The 22,382-nt window shown below is 32.7% G+C and overlaps 1 protein-coding gene across 1 annotated transcript; it reads left to right on the top strand.

Moving 5' to 3' along the window:
• Nucleotides 1-12,626: 12,626 nt before the first annotated feature.
• Nucleotides 12,627-20,822, top strand: LOC130265897 (homeobox protein Hox-C9-like). The gene is made up of 2 exons (XM_056515231.1): nt 12,627-13,210; nt 20,186-20,822. Exons 1-2 carry the CDS (start codon nt 12,688-12,690, stop codon nt 20,428-20,430), a joined length of 768 nt encoding a protein of 255 aa, XP_056371206.1. The 5' UTR covers nt 12,627-12,687; the 3' UTR covers nt 20,431-20,822.
• Nucleotides 20,823-22,382: the final 1,560 nt, after the last annotated feature.

Raw genomic sequence — 22,382 nt, 5'->3', positions numbered from 1 at the left:
ATTGGAGGTTTTGACCCCAAATTTTTTCCCCTTTTGTTGCTGGAATCATGAGGGACAAATTCAGCGCTTTTATTTTTTCGCTTTTTTTGCCTTTTTTTACCCCAAATTATCAACGATGATCGGCAGAACCCCAGCACACCATAAAAAAAAAAGGAGAAAAAATAAAATTATTATTAATAATAATAATAAAAATAATTAAAACCTTAAAAATCCGCTTTTTCTCCCTCCTCTTGGTGGTTTTTGAATTGTTAAATGTTGTAAAAAAATTCTTTTTTTTTTTGAGCTGGGATGGAAATTTGGGGATTTTTTTTTTGGGGGGGTGCTCCTAAAAAATAAAAAAAATATTTAAAAAAATCCCCAAAACTCGCAGCGTTTCTGGGAGGTGAAAAAGGGGTGAAAAAACAAAAATAAAAAAATCAGAATTTGGGGTTTTTTCAGCTCCTCCAGCCAGGAATTGAATTTAAATTATTTAAATTATTTAAATTATTTAAATTATTTAAATTCCACTTTTTTTTTTTTTTTTTTCACGCTTTAATCCGGATTTCCATTTTCTGGGAATTTTTTTTTTTTAATAAAAACACGGAAAAATAAAATAAAAATTTTAAATTAAAATTTAAAAATAGGAATTTAGGGGCCGGAGGAAACCAAATTTTTATTCTGCAGCAGCAGAATAAAATAAAAATAAAAATTCAAAATATATTTTACCCCTTTTTCCACCTTAAAACGCGCTGGGAAAGTTGAGAAAGTTGTGCCAGGGTTTGAATCCCTAAAAATGAGAAAAAAAAAGGAAAATTAAGGAAACCAAGAAAAAAAAAAAATGGGTAAAATGAATTTCCGAGAGGAAAATTTGGGGGGATTTGGGGTTTTTGACACCCCAAAAATTGGGATTGAGGCGCGCGGGTGGGAATCGAGCCCGAATTTGGGAATTTTGGGAATTTTGGGGATTTTGGGGTGGCCGGAACTGGGAAATTTGGGGTCGTTTTTGTGGGAATTTGTGATTTTTTTGGGGTCGGTTTTGTTGTTATTCGTGATTTTTGGTGCCGATTTTATTTTTATTTGTGATTTTTGGGGGTCGGTTTTGTGGTAATTTCTGATTTTCGGGGCGGATTTTGAGGTAATTTGTGATTTTGGGGGTCGGTTTTATTGTAATTTGTGATTTTTGGGGGTCGGTTTTATTGTTATATGTGATTTTTTGGGGCGGTTTTGGTGTAATTTCTGATTTTTGGGGCCGGTTTTGCTGTGATTTGGTTTTTTTTTTGGGGTCGGTTTTATTGTAATTTGTGATTTTTGGGCCGATTTTATTGTTATTTGTGATTTTTGGGGTCCATTTTGTGGTAATTTCTGATTTTTGGTGCCGATTTTATTGTTATTTGTGATTTTTGGGGTCGGTTTTGTGGTAATTTCTCATTTTTGGGGTCGGTTTTGGTGTGATTTGTGATTTTTTGGGGTCAATTTTGTGGTAATTTCTTATTTTTGGGTCGGTTTTGTGATAATTTGTGATATTTGGGGTCGGTTTTGTGGTAATTTCTTATTTTGGGGGTCGGTTTTGGTGTTATTTGTGATTTTTGGGGTCGGTTTTGTGATAATTTCTGATTTTTGGGTCGGTTTTGTGGTAATTTGTGATTTTTTCCCTGTGTCGGTTTTGTGGGAATTTGTGATTTTATCCTGGTGTCGGTTTTGCTCTGATTTGTGATTTTTTTGGGGTCGGTTTTGGTGTTATTTGTGATTTTTGGTGCCGATTTTATTTTTATTTGTGATTTCTGGGGTTGGTTTTATTGTTTTTCGTGATTTTTGGGTTTGGTTTTGTGGTAACTTCTGATTTTTGGGGTCGGTTTTGTGGCAATTTCTGATTTTGGGGGTTGGTTTTGTTCTGATTTGTGATTTTTGGGGTCGGTTTTGTGGTAATTTGTGATTTTTTGGGGTCGGTTTTATTGTTATTTGCGATTTTTGGGGTCGGTTTTGTGGCAATTTCTTATTTTGGGGGTCGGTTTTGTGATAATTTGTGATATTTGGGGTCGGTTTTGTGGTAATTTGTGAGTTTTTGGGTCGGTTTTGGTGTGATTTATGATTTTTTGGGGTCGGTTTCGTTCTGATTTCTGATTTTTTGGGTCGGTTTTGTGGTAATTTCTGATATTTGGGGTCGGTTTTATTGTGATATCTGATTTTATTCCGTTGTCGGTTTTGTGGGAATTTCTGATTTATTTTTTGCTGTGATTTCTGATTTTTTTGGGGTCGGTTTTGTGTTAATTTCTGATTTTATCCCGTTGTCAGTTTTCTGGTAATTTGTGATTTTATCCCGGTGTCGGTTTTGTTGTGATTTCTGATTTTTTGGGTCGGTTTTGTGATAATTTGTGATATTTGGGGATCGGTTTTATTGTGATTTCTGATTTTATCCCGTTGTCAGTTTTCTGGTAATTTCTGATTTTATCCCGGTGTCGGTTTTGTTGTGATTTGTGATTTTTTTTGGTGGTAATTTCTGATTTTTTTTTTGGGGTGTTTCCCCCAATTTTGGAGGATTTGGGGGCTCGCCGCCTGCGGCCGGAGTCGATTTCGATGCGAAAATCGCGATTTTCCCTCAAACCGAGGCTGGGGGGGTTGTGCCAGAAAAGAGAATAAATTTAACAAACGATCGAAAAAAATCTGCATTTTCTCCTCCAAACCCTCCGTTCTTTGCTCGGAAAAGCCTCGCTGATTTTTGCTGCTTTTGGGGGATAATTTCATCATCGGGGGGGACAAAAAAAACGGAATTTAAAAATCGCTAAAAGGACGAAAAGAAGCGGAAAATAAAGAAAAGAAGAAAAAAAAAAAAAAACCAACGCGACCGCACGCTGCTTTAAATTAATATTTCAACAGGCGCAAAGTTGATTACTGGTAGGTTTAAATATAATTATTTGATATTAATGCTGCGATAATTGAATGATTTAAAGGTTTCATTAAATTTCTCGGGATTAACAATCTGTGAATTTCTCCCTTTTTTTATTTTTTATTTTTTTCCTCCCTCCGAACAGCGTGAACCCGACAAAGCGATTTCTTTTCTCGGCATATTAAGATTGATTTTTTATTTCCCTGCAGAGAGAGAGAAAGGAATAAAAATAAAATATTTTATTTTATTATTTAAAAATAAGAATTTAAAATACGCTCAGCAAGCCCAGAAACGCCGTAAAAAATGAAAATATCCCACATTGGTTTTTAATTATGAAATTAGAGCGGCGGGGGGGGGTTGGTGGCTCCGAGATTTTCCCGGGATTTTTTTATGGAATTTTTATGGAAAACCGGAACCCCGCGCTGCTCTCCGTGGATTTTGTATTTTATTTTATATTTCCGCTTCATTTTTGGCTCCGTTCTCCGCTTTTATTCCGTTTTCTCGGGGTGAAATGTGGCCGATATCGCTCAAAAATTGGATTTTATTTTATTTTATTTTTTTTTTCCTGGATCGCTCAGCTGGCGGCAGGTGGAATCCCAAAAAAAAAAAAAAAAAAAAAAATTCCTGGAGGTTTCTGTGTGGGCGAGCATCGCCCTGGGCTGGATTTCTTCCTTTCTTAGAAGAAAAAAAAAAAAATCAAAAACAGCTAAAAAAAAATAATAAAAGGAGGGGGAAATATCCAGAAACGGCGCGAGGGGATTTTGTGGAATTTTGGGGGAGCTGGGATGGATTTTGGGGGAGTTCGTGAGGGTTGAATCGATGCTGGATCCTCGTGGGTGGGGAAAAAAAAAAATTTAAAAAAAAAAAAAAAAAAGAAAACACAATAAAAAAGCAAAAAAATCCTCAAGGTCTTTGCGGAAAGACGAGAAAGGGAAAAAATTAAAAAAGGGAAAAAAAGGTGGAAAAACACCGGGAAAAACCGCGCAGGTACCGCGGGGACAAAACCCTAAAAAACCCCAAAAATCCCCAAAAAACAAAACCCAAAAAAAATCCTCAAGGTCTTTGCGGAGAGACGAGAAAGGGAAAAAATTAAAAAAGGAAAAAATGCTGGAAAAAAAGCTGGAAAAACACCCAAAAAATGGAAAAAAACCGCGGGAACCACCCGAGGATCCGCGCAGGTACCGCGGGGACAAAACGCTAAAAAAACCCAAACTAAATAAATAAATAAATAAATAAACAAATAAATAAATAAAAACAAAAAAAAATCCCTCAAGGTCTTTGCGGAGAGACGAGACAGGGAAAAAAAAATTTAAAAAACCGGAAAAAAGGTGGAAAAACAGCGAAAAAAGGGGAATAAAAAACCGCGGGAACCACCCGAGGATCCGCGCAGGTACCGCGGGGACAAAACGCTAAAAAACCCCAAAATAAATAAATAAATAAATAAACAAATAAATAAATAAAACCCAAAAAAATCCTCAAGGTCTTTGCGGAGAGACGAGACAGAGAAAAAATAAAAAAAGGAAAAAAAGGTGGAAAAACAGCGAAAAAACGGGAAAAAAAACCCTCGGGAACAACCCGAGGATCCGCACAGGGGACAAAAACCTAAAAAAACAAAAAACAAAAGAAAAACAATTAAAAAAAAAAATCCCAAAAAAATCCTCAAGGTCTTGGCGGAGAGACGAGAAAGGAAAAAAAAAAAAAAAATTAAAAAACGGAAAAAAAGGTGGAAAAATACGAAAAAACGGGAAAAAACCCGCGGGAACCACCCGAAGATCCGCGCAGGTACCGCGGGGACAAAAAGCTAAAAAAACAAAAAAAAACCCAAAACACACACACAAAAAAAAAAAAGCAAAAATATTCTTCAAGGTCTTTGAGGAGAGAGGAGAAAAGAAAAAAAAAAACGGAATAAAAGGTGGAAAAATACGGAAAAACGGGAAAAAAACCGCGGGAACAACCCGAGGATCCGCGCAGGGGACAAAACCCTAAAAAAACAAAACAAAAACCAAAAACAAAACAAAAAAAAAAAAAAAAAAAAAAAAAAAATCCAAAAACAAACAAAAAAAAATTTTCAAGGTCTTGGCGGAGAGATGAGAAAGGGGAAAAAAAACTTAAAAAAAAACGGAATAAAAGGTGGAAAAATAGGGAAAAACGGGAAAAAAAACCGCGGGAACAACCCGAAGATCCGCGCAAGGGACAAAACCCTTAAAAAACCCCCAAAAAAACCCTAAAAAAAATCAAATTTTGGGGTTTTTTAATCGGAAAAAAGCCGCGCGCAGCGAGCAGGCCGGAGCTGGAATCCGCCCCTCCCCCGCAGCGGCTTTTGGGGTTTTTTTTTGGGTTTTTTTTTGGTTTTTTTTATTTTTTTGGGTTGTTTTGGGGTTGTTTTGTCTCCTCCCCAACACCTTGGGGGCCGGGCAGACAATGGGGTGGCGCAGACACAACTCCGGTGTTATCTCTGCTAATTGCAGCCTGTCTGGGGCGAGCTAATAAATGAATAAAGTCGGCGGAAAAAGGGGAAAAAAAAAGAAAAAAAAAGAAAAATTTGTTTCCTCAGGCGCTGTTGGATTCGCCTGGCCGGGTTCAGGCTTGTTCCGAGTTCTTGTTTTCGTTCAACTTGTCATTTTTTAAATTATAATGTGATTTTTTTAAGTTATTTTTGTTGTGGGTGGTGAGCGGTTTTGGGTTTTTTCTTATGGGCACGCAGCGTTCTGAAAAAAGTAAAAAAAAGGTGATAGAAATAAATGGATAAATGAATAATTCGGAGAGGAGTAAAAAGAACTTTAAAAAAATTAAATTTTGAAAGGAGTAAAAAAACCGGAAAAAAAAAAATTTGAACGGAGTAAAAAAACAGGCAAAAAAAAAAAAAAAAAAAAAAAATTGAAAATTTGAACGGAGTACAAAAATCGGCAAAAAAACCCAAAAGAAAACAAAAAAAAAATTAAAATTTTGAACGGAGGAAAAAAATCGGCAAAAAAAACCCAAACAAAACAAAATAAAATTAAAATTCTGAACGGAGTAAAAAAAAAGGCAAAAAAACCCCAAACAAAACAAAAAAAATTAAAATTTTGAAGAGTTAAAAAACCGGTAAAAAAAATTAAAATTTTGAACAGTTAAAAAACCGGAAAAAAAAAATTGAAATTTTGAACGGAGTAAAAAAACCGGCAAAAAAACCCAAAGCAAAACAAAAAAATTAAAATTTTGAACGGAATAAAAAAATAGGAAAAAAAACCAAAAGAAAACAAAAAAAATTAAAATTTTTAACAGTTAAAAAACCGGTAAAAAAAAAATTAAATTTTGAACAGTTAAAAAACCGGTAAAAAAAAATTGAAATTTTCAACGGAGTAAAAAAACCGGCAAAAAACCCCAAAGCAAAACAAAAAAATTAAAATTTTGAACGGAGTAAAAAAATCGGCAAAAAAACCCAAAAGAAAACAAAAAAAATTAAAATTTTGAACGGAGTAAAAAAAAGGCAAAAAAACCCCAAACAAAACAAAAAAAATTAAAATTTTGAAGAGTTAAAAAACCGGTAAAAAAAAAATTAAAATTTTGAACAGTTAAAAAACCGGGAAAAAAAAAATTGAAATTTTGAACGGAGTAAAAAAACCGGCAAAAAAACCCAAAGCAAAACAAAAAAATTAAAATTTTGAACGGAATAAAAAAATAGGAAAAAAAACCAAAAGAAAACAAAAAAAATTAAAATTTTTAACAGTTAAAAAACCGGTAAAAAAAAAATTAAATTTTGAACAGTTAAAAAACCGGAAAAAAAAAAATTGAAATTTTGAACGGAGTAAAAAAACCGGCAAAAAAAACCCAAAGCAAAACAAAAAAATTAAAATTTTGAACGGAATAAAAAAATAGAAAAAAAAACCAAAAGAAAACAAAAAAAAATTAAAATTTTGAACAGTTAAAAAACCGGTAAAAAAATATTAAAATTCTGAACGGAGTAAAAAAACCGGCAAAAAAAAATTAAAATTAAAATTCTGAACGGGGTAAAAAAAACCGGTAAAAAAAAATTAAAATTAAAATTCTGAACGGGGTAAAAAAAAAGTTAAAAAAAAAAAATTAAAATTCTGAACGGGGTAAAAAAAACCGGTAAAAAAAAAAAAAAAAATTAAAATTCTGAACGGGGTAAAAAAAACAGGCAAAAAAAAAATAAAATTCTTATTTTTTTATTTTAATTTTAATTTTAATTTTAATTTTAATTTCAATTTTAATTTTAATTTTTAATCTTCTTTTTCCTGTCTTTGTTTGGGGTTCATTTTTTGCCTCCTTTAATTTTTTTTCCCGAAAGATTTTCACAGGGAGGTAAAAGAATTGACCTGAAATTAAATTTATTTTTTCCCCTTTTAATTTTACACTCCAAAATAAAATCCTGACATAACCAGATAAATATTCCTCATCCTCCACCTCTTTTTTGGGCGAATTTTCCCTTTTTTTTTTTTTTGCTTTTTTTTTCCCCTTTTTTTTTTGCTTTTTTTCCCCCTTTTTTTTCCTTTTTTTTCTTTTTTTTTTTTTTCCTTTTTTTTCTTTTTTTTCCTTTTTTTTGCTTTTTTTTCCTTTTTTTCCTTTTTCCCCCCTTTTTTTCCTTTTTTTTCCTTTTTTTTCCCTTTTTAAAGGAAGGAGGGGGAGAAGGAGGAACAAAAGCGAGCGAGAACTTGGGCAGGAGGAGAGGAAAGGACGGAAAAGGGACAAAGAGAAGCAGAAAAATCGGAATTTATTCGGGATCAAGGTTGGGATCGCGGCCCGGGGGAATTTTTTGGGGAGATTTTCCCTCCCCCAGCGGCTCCGGAGGGGCCAAAATTCCGATTTTGGGGCAAAATTCCGATTTTGGGGCAAATCCGACCTTGACTGTGGGAACTGAACCGCGGCCGGGGGTTTTTTTTGGGGTTTTTGGGGTTTAGGATTTTAGATTTGGGATTTTTGGGGATTTTTGGGATTTTTGGGGTTTAGGATTTTAGATTTGGGATTTTTGGGATTTGGGGATTTTGGGATTTTTGGGTTTTTGGGGTTTTGGCATCTTAGATTTGGGATTTTGGGATTTTTGGATCCCGGGAGTCCTGGGAGGATTTGGGGAATCCACTCAGGGCCTGGAGCTGCTCTGGGAAAAGGGGAAAAAAAATCCCCAAATCCCCAAATCCGAAACCCAAAATCCCCAAATCCCCAAATCCCCAAATCCCCAAATCCCAAAATCCCAAATCCCGGGAGGCTCCGGCTGCCTCTGCAAAAAAAACCCCAAAAAATAAAATAAAAAAATCCCCAAACCCCAAATCCCCAAATCCCCAAATCCCAAATTCCCACAATCCCCAAATCCCAAATTCCCATTTCCAAATCCCCAAATCCCCAAATCCCAAATCCCAAATCCCCAAATCCCCAAATCCCACAAATCCCCAAATCCCAAAAATCCCCAAATCCCCAAATCCCCAAATCCCAAATCCCCAAATCCCAAACCCCCATTTCCAAATCCCCAAATCCTCAAATCCCCAAATCCCAAATCCCCACAATTCCAAATCCCAAATTCCCACAATTCCCCAAAACCTCAAAAATCCCCAAATCCCCAAATCCCAAAATCCCATCCCCAAATCCCCAAAACCTCAAATCCCCAAATCCCCAAACCCCAAATCCCCAAATCCCCAAATCCCCAAATCCCAAATCCCGGGAGGCTCCGGCTGCCTGGGCAAAAAAAAACCCCCAAAAAAGTAAAAAAATAAAATTTAAAAATCCCCAAAATAACTAAAAACCCAAAAAATCCCCCAAATCATCCTCAGCCTTTTATTTTTATTTTCCTCTTTATATTTTTATTTTCCTCTCTTGCCCTTTTAAATTAATTTTTACCATTTATTTCAATTTTTTTTTATATATTTGCGGTTATTTTTTATTTCCTCCCAAGCAGGGAAAGGAGGAGGAAGATTTGGGGATCGGGAGGATTTTTTGGGATTTTTTTGGGAATTTTTTGAGCTTCCAAAATGATCCCGGAGTGGCCAAAATCGGCGATTTTTGCATCTCTTTTCTCCTTCCACTTTATTTTTTATCATTATCGTTATTATTTATTGTTATTATTTTATATTGCGATTTTATTTATTTTTTTATCTCCGCCAGGAAATAATAAATCTCAAAAAAAACCCGCGGGCTCAGCTCGGCGCTGTCGGATTTTTTTCTTTTATTTTTTTTCTTTTATTTTTCTTTTTTTTTGGGGTTTTTTTTTTCCTCCCTCCGTGGATTCTGGAGGATCCGGGATTTTCCAAATCCCGGGAATTTACCCCAAAAAAAAGCGACCCCTCAATTCCAGCCGGGAAAAAAAAAAAAAAAAAAAAAAAAAATCCCCCAGAATTTCTCCCCTTCCCACGGCGATGATTTTTCGGGATAAAAGCGAATTTTATTGGGATTTTATAGGGATTTTATAGGAATTTTATAAGGAGTTTATACGGATTTTATAAGGATTTTATAGGACTTTTATAAGGAGTTTATATGGATTTTATAAGGAGTTTATAGAGATTTTATACGAATTTTATAGGACTTTTATAGGGAATTTATATGGATTTTATAAGGAGTTTATAGAGATTTTATAAGGATTTTATATGGATTTAATATGGATTGAATATTGATTGAATACGGATTTTTTTAATGGGTTCTATATGGATTTTACAAGGATTTTATACGGATTTTATAAGGAGTTTATAAGGACTTTATAAAGATTTTAAATGGATTTTAAATGGATTTTTTGATAGGTTCTATATGGATTTTATACGGATTTTATACGGATTTTATACGGATTTTATACGGATTTTATAAGGATTTTATATGGATTTTAAATGGATTTTTTAAATAAGTTCTATATGGATTTTATAAGGGTTTTATAAGGATTTTATATGGATTTTAAATGGGTTTTTTAAATAAGTTTTATATGGATTTTATTAGGATTTTATAACGTTTTATAGGGATTTTAAATGGATTTTTCAATGGGTTCTATACGGATTTTATACGGATTTTATATGGATTTAAAATGGATTTTTAATAGGTTCTATATGGAATTTAAAATGATTTTATAAGGATTTTATAACGTTTTATATTAATTTTATAGAGAGGGCGGATTTTCTATCGGGGGGTTTTGAATTTTTTGGGGGTTCCCATCTCGTTGCCGGATTGGGGGGAGGAAAATCCGATTTTTTAACCCCAAATCCTCATTTTTAACCCAAACCCGACTTTTTCACCCCAAATTTTTAACCCCCGAGGCGCCGCTTTCCCTCCCCCACCCCGTTTTTTTAATTCGCTTTTTTCCCTCTTTCCAGCAAGATTTCAAAGGAATAAATTCAATTTTTAATTTTTTCCTTCCCGCTCCACGAGGAGCGGGGAACAGCGCGAGGTTTGGGGTGAAAAAATAAAAATTTGGGTTTTTTTTTTTGTTGTTTTTTCCACGTGGAATCGGCGCCTTTGTGTCCCAAATCCCGTGACCTTGCGGGGCCGAAATCCGCTCGCTGCCGCTCCTCCCTTCCCCTTTTCCCGACAAAATTCCCAAAATTTTATTTTTTTTCCCAGCTGGAAAAATCCCCCGACCCTCTCAGCTTCTCTCCATCCTTTTTTTAATTTTTTTTTTCCTTTTATTTTTAATTTTTTTCTCATTTTTTCCTCCTTTTTCCCGCTGTTTTTTTTCCAAAATATTCCCCGGAAAAACGGGAAAACCCGCGCGGGTTTCACTCCCCCCCCACCCCGGTGGAAAATTTGGATAAATTTTAAAAATTCAATTTTTAAAAATTTTTATTTTTAATTTTTGACGAGCGGGCGAGGCCGGGGATTAGCGGAAAAATCGGCTCTGAGACCCGGGAACCTCCGGAATAATTTTAATTTTAATTTTTATTTTTATTTTGGATTCTCAGGAGCCGCAAAAAAATCCCGAAGGAAAATTCTGGGTGGGGGAAAAGAGGAGAGGAATTTTTTTTGGGGGGAAAATCCGGAGTTTTCCCGCTGGAATTCCTGGATTTTTTAGCCGAAAATCTCATTTTTCCACCCGCTCTGGGACTCCCATTCCGGGATTTTTTTGGGGATTTTTTTGGATTTTTTTAGGGATTTTTTGGGATTTTTTTGGGTTTTTCCAGCGGTTGAGGTGCGGGTTTTGCTTGGCGAGGTTTTGGGGAGATTTTCTTCATTTTTGGGATTTTTTTTTTTCTTTCCCCGCCTCGATCCTTCCCTCGTTTTCCCTCCTCAGTGAAAATCTCGGACAGATAACCGCAGAAAAATCAATTTATTTTTAAATTTCCAGGGAGATTCTGTCTTTTAAAAATAATAAAAAAAATACAGGGAGATAATTCTTGTAAATTTTATTTAATTTTATTTATTTTTGGCTTCCAAAGAAACCGCTCGAGCCCATTTATTTTATTTTTTTATTAATTTTTTTTGGAGGCTGCGCTGGGCGGGAATTCCTCACCTACCTGCGTTTCCTCACAAAACCAAGGTTATTCCCAAAAAAAAAACCAAACAAAAAAATAAATAAAAATCAAGATTTTCTGAACGCTCCCAACTTCTCCTCTGGCTTTGCTGCAGAAAAAAAAGAAATAGAAATAAAAATTAAAAAAAAAAAACCCGAAAGTTTCCAGGCTAAAAAAGAAAATTAAAAAAATTAAAAATACATTTGAAAGAGCCAAAAATAAAAATAAAAATAAGAATAAAAATAAAAATATAAATATAAAATAAAAATAAAAATATAAATAAAAATAAAAATAAAAATAAAAATAAATAAAAATAATAAAAATAATAAAAATAAAAACCTGATGAGCTGCTCCTTCCTCCCCAGGAGCTCCCGGAGCCGCAAATTCCGTCCTGAGCTTTTTATTTAATGAACGACACATTTATGAACAATCAAACGATCCTCGTAAAAATTTTATTGAAGGACATAAAAAACATCCGCGGCTCCTGCCTGGCGGAAACTCCACTTTCCCTTTTCCTAATTCCAATTTTATTTTTTTATTTTTTTATTTTTTTGGGGGGGTTTTCAGGGCGAGGATGGAGCTTGTTTATTATTATTATTTTTTTATTATTATATTCTTTTTTTATATAATTTTTTTCATTTTTAAACGCTCCATAATTTGATTTTCCGGCTGCTGCAGCCTCGCTCCTCCCGCCGAGGACACAGCGCTGCCAAAATGACAAAAGCCGCTTTTTTTTCCTTTTTTTTTTTTTTTTTTTTCCTTTTTCACCTCCGATCTTTCCTCCCCCCCGCCCTTTTTTCCACTCCCATTTCCCACCTCGGCGAAATCCGAAAATCGGGATTTAATTCCCGCGAGGGGGGGAAAGAGGACAGAGATAAATTGCGCGGAGAAATAGTTCCTGGGGCACCTTCTTGGCTTCCCTTCCACCTTCCCTCTTTCCTCCCAGCCCCGAGACCGCTGAGCATCCTCCTCCTCCTCCTCCTCATCATCATCATCATCATCATCTCCGCCCCTTTGGCAGCCGCTTTTTTATTTATTTATTTTTTTTTTTTTTTTTTTTAAGCGGAGGAAACGAAAAAAACAAAAACAAAAAAAAAACCCAAAAAACAATAAAAACCCCAAACGAAAACAAAAAAAAATTTTAAAAAAATTAAAAAAAAAATTTAAAAAAAGGAGGGATGAAGAGGAAAAAAAAAAAGGAAAAAAAAAAAAAAAAAAAAAGCCCTGCGGATTGATCCCGGCGATATTTTTGGGTAAATACAATCACGTGAGGCCGGCAGCCAATGGCGCGGGGGGAAGGGCCGAAAAAATAATTACCTGCCCTGATTGTTCTATGAGCAGATAAAAAGTACACATAGACTTCATACAATAACCCATGAATGCAAACGAGGGGGCGAGCGGACCATGTCGGCTTCTGGCCCCATCAGCAACTACTACGTGGACTCGCTGCTCGGGCCCGACTCGGACGAGCTGCTCGCCCCTCGCTTCGCCGGCCCGGGCTCGGCTCGCCCCGCTCCGCTGGTCCCCGACTGCTCCGACTTCCCCTCGTGCAGCTTCGCCCCCAAACCCGCCGTGTTCGCCACCTCCTGGGCGCCGGTGGCCGCGCAACCCGCCGTGGGCTACCCGCACCCGCACGGCGCCGGCCACTTCGGGCCGCAGGCGGGCGAGCCCAGGTACGTCCGCACGTGGCTGGAGCCGCTGGCCGGGGTTTCCTTCCCTCCTTTCGGCGCTCGCCACTACGGCCTCAAGGACTCCTTCGGGCCGCGGAGGGGCGAGTGCTCGCCCGCGGACGGGCGCGCCTACGCGGAGCTGGTGTACGGAGCGCCCGGCGAGCTGCGGGAGCGCGGCGGCATCGCGGCCTCCCCCGAGCCGCTGGAGGCCGTGGGAGGAGGCAAGCACAAAGAGGAGAAGCACGAGTTGGAGCCCAGTAAGTTCCGAGGCGTTGTTGGGATTTTTTTTTGGGGGTTTTTTTTTTGTTTTGTTTTTTTTTGTGTTTTTTTACGACCGCGGAAAAGGAGCGGCGGGGCACGAGGCGGCGCGCTCAATAAAATGGAATTGGTTTCGGGGAGGGAGGGGGAGAAGGGGAGAGGAGGAAAATGGTCAGAATCGATCTGGGAAATGGTCAGAACCGACCCGGAAAATGGTCAGAACCCACCCTAAAAATCTGACAGAACTGATCCTAAAAATCTAACAGAACTGATCCTAAAAATCTAACAGAATTGATCCTAAAAATCTTACAGAACAGACACTAAAAATCTTACAGAACAGACCCTAAAAATCTTACAGAATCGATCCTAAAAGTGCCCAGAACCGACCCTAAAAATTCTCAGAACTGACCCTAAAAATTCCCAGAACAGATCCTAAAAACTCTCCACAATCGACTCTAAAAATCTTACAGAATCGACCCAAAAAATATCCACAACGGACCCTAAAAATCTTACAGAACAGATCCTAAAAACTCTCCACAACCCACCCTAAAAATCTTACTGAATTAACCCAAAAAATCCCCAGAACCGACCCTAAAATCTCTCCAGAACTTACCAAAAAAATCCCCAGAACAAATCCTAAAAACTCTCAGAGGCGACCCTAAAAAATCTTACAGAGGCGACCCTAAAACTGCCCAGAACCGACCCTAAAAACTCTCCAGAACTGGCCCTAAAAATCCCCAGAACTGACCCTAAAAATCCCCAGAATTAACCCTAAAAATTCCCAGAATTGACCCTAAAAATCCTCCAGAATCGACCCTAAAAATCTTCCAGAGCTGACCTAAAAAAACTCCCCAGACCCCTAAAAACTCCCCAGAATCGACCCTAAAACCTCCAGAATCGACCCTAAAAACTCCCCAGACCCTAAAACTCCCCAGAATCGACCCCAAAAATCCTCCAGAGCCACCCCAAAAATTCCCCCGACCCCAAAAATTCCCCAGACCCCAAAAATTCTCCAGACCCCAAAAATTCCCCAAACCCCAAAAATTCTCCAGACCCCAAAAATTCCCCAAACCCCAAAATCTCCCCAGACCCTCAGGAAGGTTCTGCGGGTTTCTGCACAATCCACTTTATTTTGGGTTCTTTGCATTTATTTATTTATTTTTTTAAATTTGTTTTAATTTCATTTTTAATTTTTATCTCCCTCTTATTCTCTATTTGCCCAATTTTTTTAATTCTTCCCCATTTCCCCCTTTAAATTTTAAAATATTTCCTCCTTTCCCCCCCCCCAAATTTTTTAATTTTTCCCCGTTTTCCCCCTCAAATATTTAAATTATTTTCCTTTTTTCCACATTTTTAATTCTTCCCCATTTTCCCCTCAAATATTTAAATTATTCTCCATTTTTCCATATTTTTAATTCTTCCTCATTTCCCCCTCAAATATTTAAATTTTCCCCTTTTTTCCACATTTTAAATTCTTCCTCATTCTCCCCAAATATTTAAATTCTTCCATTTTTTCCTAATTTTTTAATTCTTCCCCATTTCCCCCAAATTTTTTAATTCTTTCCCCATTCCCCCCCATTTTTTAATATATATTTTTTTAATTTATTCCTTTGAGGGAGCTGCTTTGATCCCCCCTCCCCTTTTAATTCCACCAAGAGTGAATTAAAAAAAAAAAAAAATAAAATTAATAACAATTAATAATTCCTGAAGAATTCGTGCCAGAGAAGGTGAAGCACCCCCCCCAAAAAAAAAAAAAAAAAATTAAAATAAAAAATAAATTAAAATAAAATAAATAAATAAAAAGCAATTCCCGCTTTCCAGGAACGAGGAAGAATTTTGGGGATGCCCGGGAGCGAACGTGCGGATGTGGGGGCGGATTTTGGAATTTATTTTTTTATTTTTTTTTATTTTATTATTATTATAATTATTAATTATTTATTTAGGGAAGGGAAAAATCTCGGGGTGAAGTTTCCCCCTTTTATCTCCTGGAAAAATCAATCCCAGCTCGGTTATTTTGGAATTATTTCCAAAAAAAAAAATTAAATTAAATTAAATAAAAGAATTAAATTAAATTAAATTAAATCCTCCACGCGGGAATGGAAGGTGGGGAAAGCAGAAATGAGGAGAAAAAAAATCGAGATTTTTGGATCAAAGTTGGTGAATAAGGGAGGGAAAACTTAAAATAAAATAAAATTAAAATAAAACAAAAAAAAGGCAAAAATCGGGTAAAAAAGCCCCGAATTCTCCCAGAGCCAAAAATCGCCTGGAATGAGCCCAAAATCCGCGGGGTTGGGAAATTTTGGGGAATTTTGGGGATTTTGGGGCATTTTGGGGGTGACAGCCCCGGGGCTGCTCCAGCGGATGGAAAAATCGGGAATTTTGGGAGTTCCAAAAACCTCCAAAAATACAAAAAAAACCAAAAAAAACAAAAAAACCAAAAAAACAAAAAACCGCGGAGGGGTAAAAACCGCTTTAAAAATCTCTTAAAAAAGCCAAAAAAAAAAGCAAAAAAACCAGAAAAAAAAGCCCAAAAAAAAAGGAAAAAAAAAAGCCAAAAAAAAACGCGGAGGGGTAAAAACCGCTTTAAAAATCGCTTTAAGAAGCCAAAAAAAAGGCAAAAAAAAAGCAAAAAAAGGCAAAAAGAACCAGAAAAAAAGCCCAAAAAAGCAAAAAAAAAAAAGAAAAAAAAAAAAAAAGAAAAAAAAACACAAACAAAAAACCCAAACCGCAGCGGGGTAAAAACCGCTTTAAAAATCGCTTTAAAAAGCCAAAAAAAAAGGCAAAAAAAAAGCAAAAAAAAGCAAAAAAAAACAGAAAAAAGCAAAAAAAAAAGCAAAAAAAGCTAAAAAAAGCCCAAAAAAAGAAAAAAAAAAAAGGCAAAAAAAGACAAAAAAAAAAATAGGCAAAAAAGGGGCAAAAAAAGCCTAAAAAAAGGCAGAAAAAAGCCCCAAAAAAAGGCAAAAAAAAAAAGCAAAAAAAGGGCAAAAAAAGCTCAAAAAAAAAGGCTAAAAAAAGCCCCCAAAAAAGCAGAAATAAGCCTAAAAAAAGCAAAAAAAACCCCTAAAAAAGCAAAAAAAAAAACCTAAAAAAAAGCAGAAAAAATCCAATAAAAAGCCAAAAAAAGCCTAAAAAAAGCCAAATAAAAACTAAAAAAAAGCAGAAAATAAACTAAAAAAAAAAGCAGAAAAAAGCCTAAAAAAAAGCAGAAAAAAGCCTAAAAAAAGCGGAAAAAAACCTAAAAAAAAGCCAAAAAAAGCCAATAAAAAGCCAAAAAAAGCCTAAAAAAAAAGCAGAAAAAAGCCAAAAAAAAGCAGAAAAAAGCCTAAAAAAAAGCCAAAAAAAAAGCAGAAAAAAGCCTAAAAAAAGCAGAAAAAAGCGTAAAAAAAAAGCAGAAAAAAGCCTAAAAAAAAGCAGAAAAAAGCCTAAAAAAAGCAGAAAAAAGCGTAAAAAAAAAGCAGAAAAAAGCCTAAAAAAAAGCAGAAAAAAGCCTAAAAAAAGCAGAAAAAAGCGTAAAAAAAAGCAGAAAAAAGCCTAAAAAAAAGCCAAAAAAAAAGCAGAAAAAAGCCTAAAAAAAGCAGAAAAAAGCCTAAAAAAAAGCCAAAAAAAGCCAAAAAAAAAAAGCAGAAAAAAGCCCAAAATTGGGATTTTTGCGGCCCCGCGGGATGGGGAAGGGCCGGGGCAGTCTCGGCGCGCCGAGGTTGTAAAAGGATTTTATGGCCTCCGAAATTTGGGGAATTTGGGTTTTTTACGACTCTTTTCCTCGATTTCCGCCGGCGGCAGCAGCCGCGAGCGGCGGGATCGGGATTTTATTTATTTGGTTTTATTTTAAAATCAGAGCGTCGATTTAAAAAAAAAAAAAATTATTATTTTTATTGTGTTTTTTTATATTTTTTATATATTTTTTTAATGATATCTGTATTTTTATATATTTGTTTTTTACAGAAATCTATATATTTTATATATTTTTTACTGAAATCTCTGTTTTTTATATATATTTTTTTACGGATATCTGTATTTTTATATATTTGTTTTTTTACAGAAATCTATATATTTTATATATTTTTTACTGAAATCTCTATTTTATATATATATATATTTTTACCGAAATCTCTATTTTATATATATATTTTTTACTGATATCTCTATTTTTTATATATATTTTTTTACTGAAATCTCTATTTTTTATATATTTTTTTTACGGATATCTGTATTTTTATATATTTGTTTTTTACAGAAATCTATATTTTTTATATATTTTTTACTGAAATCTCTATTTTTTATATATATATATTTTTACCGAAATCTCTATTTTATATATATATTTTTTACTGAAATCTCTATTTTTTATATATAATTTTTTACGGATATCTGTATTTTTTATACATTTGTTTTTACTGTAATCGATATTCTTTATATATTTGTTTTTTACAGAAATCTATATTTTTTATATATTTTTTACTGAAATCTCTATTTTTTATATATATTTTTTACTGATATCTATATTTTATGTATATTTTTTACTGAAATATTTATTTTTTATATATTTTTTCCGGATATCTCTATTTTATATATATATTTTTTTTTTACTGAAATCTCTATTTTTTATATATATATATTTTTACCGAAATCTCTATTTTATATATATATTTTTTACTGAAATCTCTATTTTTTATATATAATTTTTTACGGATATCTGTATTTTTTATACATTTGTTTTTACTGTAATCGATATTCTTTATATATTTGTTTTTTACAGAAATCTATATTTTTATATATTTTTTACTGAAATCTCTATTTTTTATATATATTTTTTACTGATATCTATATTTTATGTATATTTTTTACTGAAATATTTATTTTTTATATATTTTTTCCGGATATCTCTATTTTATATATATATTTTTTTTTTACTGAAATCTCTATTTTTTATATATATATATTTACTGATATCTCTATTTTTTATATAAAAATTTTTTACTGAAATATCTATTTTTTATATATTTTTTACCGATATTTCTATTATATATATATATTTTTACTGATATCTCTATTTTATATGTATTTTTTATTGAAATCTATATATTTTATATATTTTTTTACTGATATCTATATTTTTATATATATAATTTTTTTAACTGAAATATCTATTTTTATATATATTGTTTTTCCTGAAATCTATATTTTATATATATATATTTTTTTACTGAAATCTGTATTTTTATATATTTTTTTTTACTGAAATCTATATTTTTATATATCTATTTTTTTACTGAAATATCTATTTTATATTTTTTTTTTTACTGAAACCTACATATTTTTTTTACTGAAATCTCTATTTTTAATCTATTTTTTTTTTACTAAAATTGGGGTTTTTTTTAAACAAAAATAATAAAATGAGGACAGCCCCGAAAACTAAAAAACAAAAAAAAGAAGCGACCCCTTAAAATAAAACAAACGCTTGAAGGTCAATTAAAAATATTTAGGGAGTGGAGGGAGGGATGGAAAATTAATAAAAAAATTAAATTAAAATTAAATAATCGCTGTTAAAATTTTAAAAAATATTAAAAAATAATTTTAAAAATATATATATATATAAAAAATAATTTTTTTTCTCAGACAACCCCGTGGCCAATCGGATCCAATTGGTCAATTAAAAATAGGGAGTGGAGGGAGGGATGGAAAATTAATAAAAAAATTAAATTAAAATTAAATCACTGCTATTAAAAATTAAAAAAAATATTAAAAAATTATATATATATATAAAAAATAAAATTTTTTTCTCAAATAAATCCGTGGCCAATCGGATCCAATTGGTCACTTAATATTGAGAGCGTGGAGGGAGGGATGGAAAATTAATAAAAAAACTAAATTAAAATTAAATCACCGCTGTTAAAATTTTTAAAAATATTAAAAAAAAATATTTAAAAATTATATATATCTATAAAAAATAAATTTTTTTCTCAAATAAATCCGTGGCCAATCGGATGCAATTGGTCAATTAAAAATAGGGAGTGGAGGGAGGGATGGAAAATTAATTAAAAAATTAAATTAAAATTAAATCACTCTGTTAAAAATTAATAAAAAAATATTTAAAAATTATATATATCTATAAAAAATAAATTTTTTTCTCAAATAAATCCGTGGCCAATCGGATGCAATTGGTCAATTAAAAATAGGGAGTGGAGGGAGGGATGGAAAATTAATTAAAAAATTAAATTAAAATTAAATCACTCTGTTAAAAATTAATAAAAAAATATTAAAAAATTATATATATATATAAAAAATAAAATTTTTTTCTCAGACAACCCCGTGGCCAATTGGATCCAATTGGTCACTTAATATTTAGAGCGTGGAGGGAGGGAGGGAAAATTAATAAAAAAATTAAATTTAAATTAAATCACTCTGTTAAAAATTAATAAAAAAATATTAAAAAATTATATATATATATATAAAAAATAAAATTTTTTTCTCAGACAACCCCGTGGCCAATCGGATCCAATTGGTCAATTAAAAATAGGGAGTGGAGGGAGGGATGGAAAATTAATAAAAAAATTAAATTAAAATTAAAACACTGCTATTAAAAATTTTAAAAATTAATTAAAAATTATATATATATATGTAAAAAAAAATTATTTCTCAAATAAATCCGTGGCCAATTGGATCCTATTGGTCAATTAAAAATAGGGAGTGGAGGGAGGGATGGAAAATTAATAAAAAAAATAAATTAAAATTAAATCACTCTGTTAAAAATTAATAAAAAAATATTAAAAAATTATATATATATAAAAAAAATAATTTTTTTTCTCAGACAACCCCGTGGCCAATTGGATCCAATTGGTCAATTAAAAATAGGGAGTGGAGGGAGGGATGGAAAATTAATTAAAAAATTAAATTAAAATTAAAACATCGCTGTTAAAAAAATTAAAAAATATTAAAAAATATATATATATATAAAAAATAAATTTTTTTCTCAGACAACCCCGTGGCCAATTGGATCCACGCGCGCTCCACCCGGAAGAAACGCTGCCCTTACACAAAATATCAAACCCTGGAACTGGAAAAAGAATTTTTATTCAATATGTACCTGACCAGGGACCGCAGGTACGAAGTGGCCCGAGGGCTGAACCTCACCGAGCGCCAGGTCAAAATCTGGTTCCAGAACAGGAGAATGAAAATGAAGAAAATGAATAAAGAAAAAAACGATAAGGAGCAGCAATGATAATTTTAAAAAAAAAAAAATTTAGGGGGAAAAAAAGGGAAAAAAAGGAAAAAAAATTGAATTTTTTTGCGTTTTTTTTGGGGTAAACGCGTCCTCCCGGAAGTGGAGATGAGGAAAAAATAGAGGAGAAAAGAAGGAAATATTGATAATTTAAAAAAAATAAGTTTAAGTGTGGTTAAAAGGAAAAAAAAAAGGAAAAAAAATTGGATTTTTCTTTTTTTTTGTTGTTTTTTTTTTTTGGGGGGAAAAAATTCCTCCTCAGAGGGTGGAGATGAGGAAAAAACAGAAAAAAGAAAAGGAAATGATGATAATTTTAAAAAGGAAATTTTTAGAGGGGTTAAAGGAAAAAAAAGGAGGAAAAATGGATTTTTTCTTTTTTTTTTGTTGGTTTTTTTTTTTGGGGAAAAAAAGCCCCCACGGAGGGTGGAGATGAGGAAAAAACAATGAAAAAAAAAAAGGAAATAATGATAATTTAAAAAAAAATTTTTAGAGGGCTTAAAAGAAAAAAAACGGGGAAAAAACTGAATTTTTTTTGGTTTTTTTGGAGGAAAAATCACCCCGAGGGTGGAGATGAGGAGGAAAAAACAATGCAAAAAAAAGAGGAAATAATAATAATTAAAAAAAAAATTTTTAGAGTGGTTAAAAGGAAAAAAAACTGAATTTTTCTTTTTTTTTGTTGTTTTTTTTTTTTTTAAATGAGATAAAAAAACCCAACGAGAATCCAACAAAAAGTGCCCGGGGGTTTTTTTTTTAAATTGTTTTTTTTTTCCTTTTTTCCACCCTCAGCAAAATCGGCACGAGAAATACTTGAATTTTTTATTTTTTTTTCATTTTATTCTTTTTTATATTATTATATTATAATTATATTTTATTTCCTAAATTAAAAACTGAATCCAGTATTTTGAAAAAAAAAAAAAGAAATTTTTTGTTGTTGTTGTTGTTGTTGTTGTTGTTGTCGGATTTTTTTTATATATATAATTTTTTTTTCTTATTTTTGGATAAAAAAATCCCGCGAATATTTTATACAAAAAAAAAAAAAGGAGGAAAAAAAGAGGGAAAAAAGAGGGAAAAAAGAGGAAAAAAAAGAGGAAAAAAAGAGGGAAAAAAAGAGGAAAAAAAGAGGGAAAAAAGAGGAAAAAAAGAGGAAAAAAAAGAGGAAAAAAAGAGGAAAAAAAGAGGAAAAAAAGGAAAATAAAGAGGACTGGAGGGATGGATGTTCTGTCGCGCTGTCGGATTTTCTGTTCCCCATTTGTGTATTTTATTCTCGTCTCAGACCCGTTCTGTAATATTTGTTCTGTTGCCTATTAAAAAAAAAAAGTCATAAAAACAAAACAAAAAAAAAAAACCACCCGAAAACAACAAAAAACGGCAAAAAAAAAAAAAAAATCAGAGTTGGAGGTGTTTTATTTAAAAGTAGCCCCGGGGTTAAAAATTTAAATGGTTGTAATTTTAATTTTAATTTTAATTATTTTATTTTTAATTTTAATTATTTTAGTTTTAATTTTAATTTTAATTATTTTAGTTTTAATTTTAATTTTAATTAATTAATTTTTTTTTTTTTCTCTGCGGGGGAAAAAGCGCTGAGCTAAGGGATCCTCGCGCCGTCAATTTGGAGATTGGGATAATTAATTGCGTTAATTTATGGCCGCGGGCGATGGAAGGATGTGGTCGGGAAAAAAAAAATAAAAGGAAAAAAAAAAAAAAAACCGGGAATGAATGGAGGAGCGGCTGGGAATGAAAAGGGGGATTAATTAATTAAAAAATCTAATTAAAGCGTGGAATTAAAGAATTAAATTTAAAGCCGAGTTTAAAAAATCACGTTAAAAAATCAAATTAAAAAATCACGTAAAAAAATCCAAGTTAAAAAATCAAATTAAGAAATCAAGTTTAAAAATCAAATTAAAAAGTCACGTTAAAAAATCAAATGAAAAATCACGTTAAAAAATCCAAGT

This window comes from Oenanthe melanoleuca, linkage group LGE22 (assembly GCF_029582105.1).
Source record: "Oenanthe melanoleuca isolate GR-GAL-2019-014 linkage group LGE22, OMel1.0, whole genome shotgun sequence".
Lineage (NCBI taxonomy): Eukaryota > Metazoa > Chordata > Aves > Passeriformes > Muscicapidae > Oenanthe > Oenanthe melanoleuca.
The sequence above is the reverse complement of the archived record's forward strand: the minus strand, read 5'-3'. Positions and strand labels throughout refer to the sequence as shown.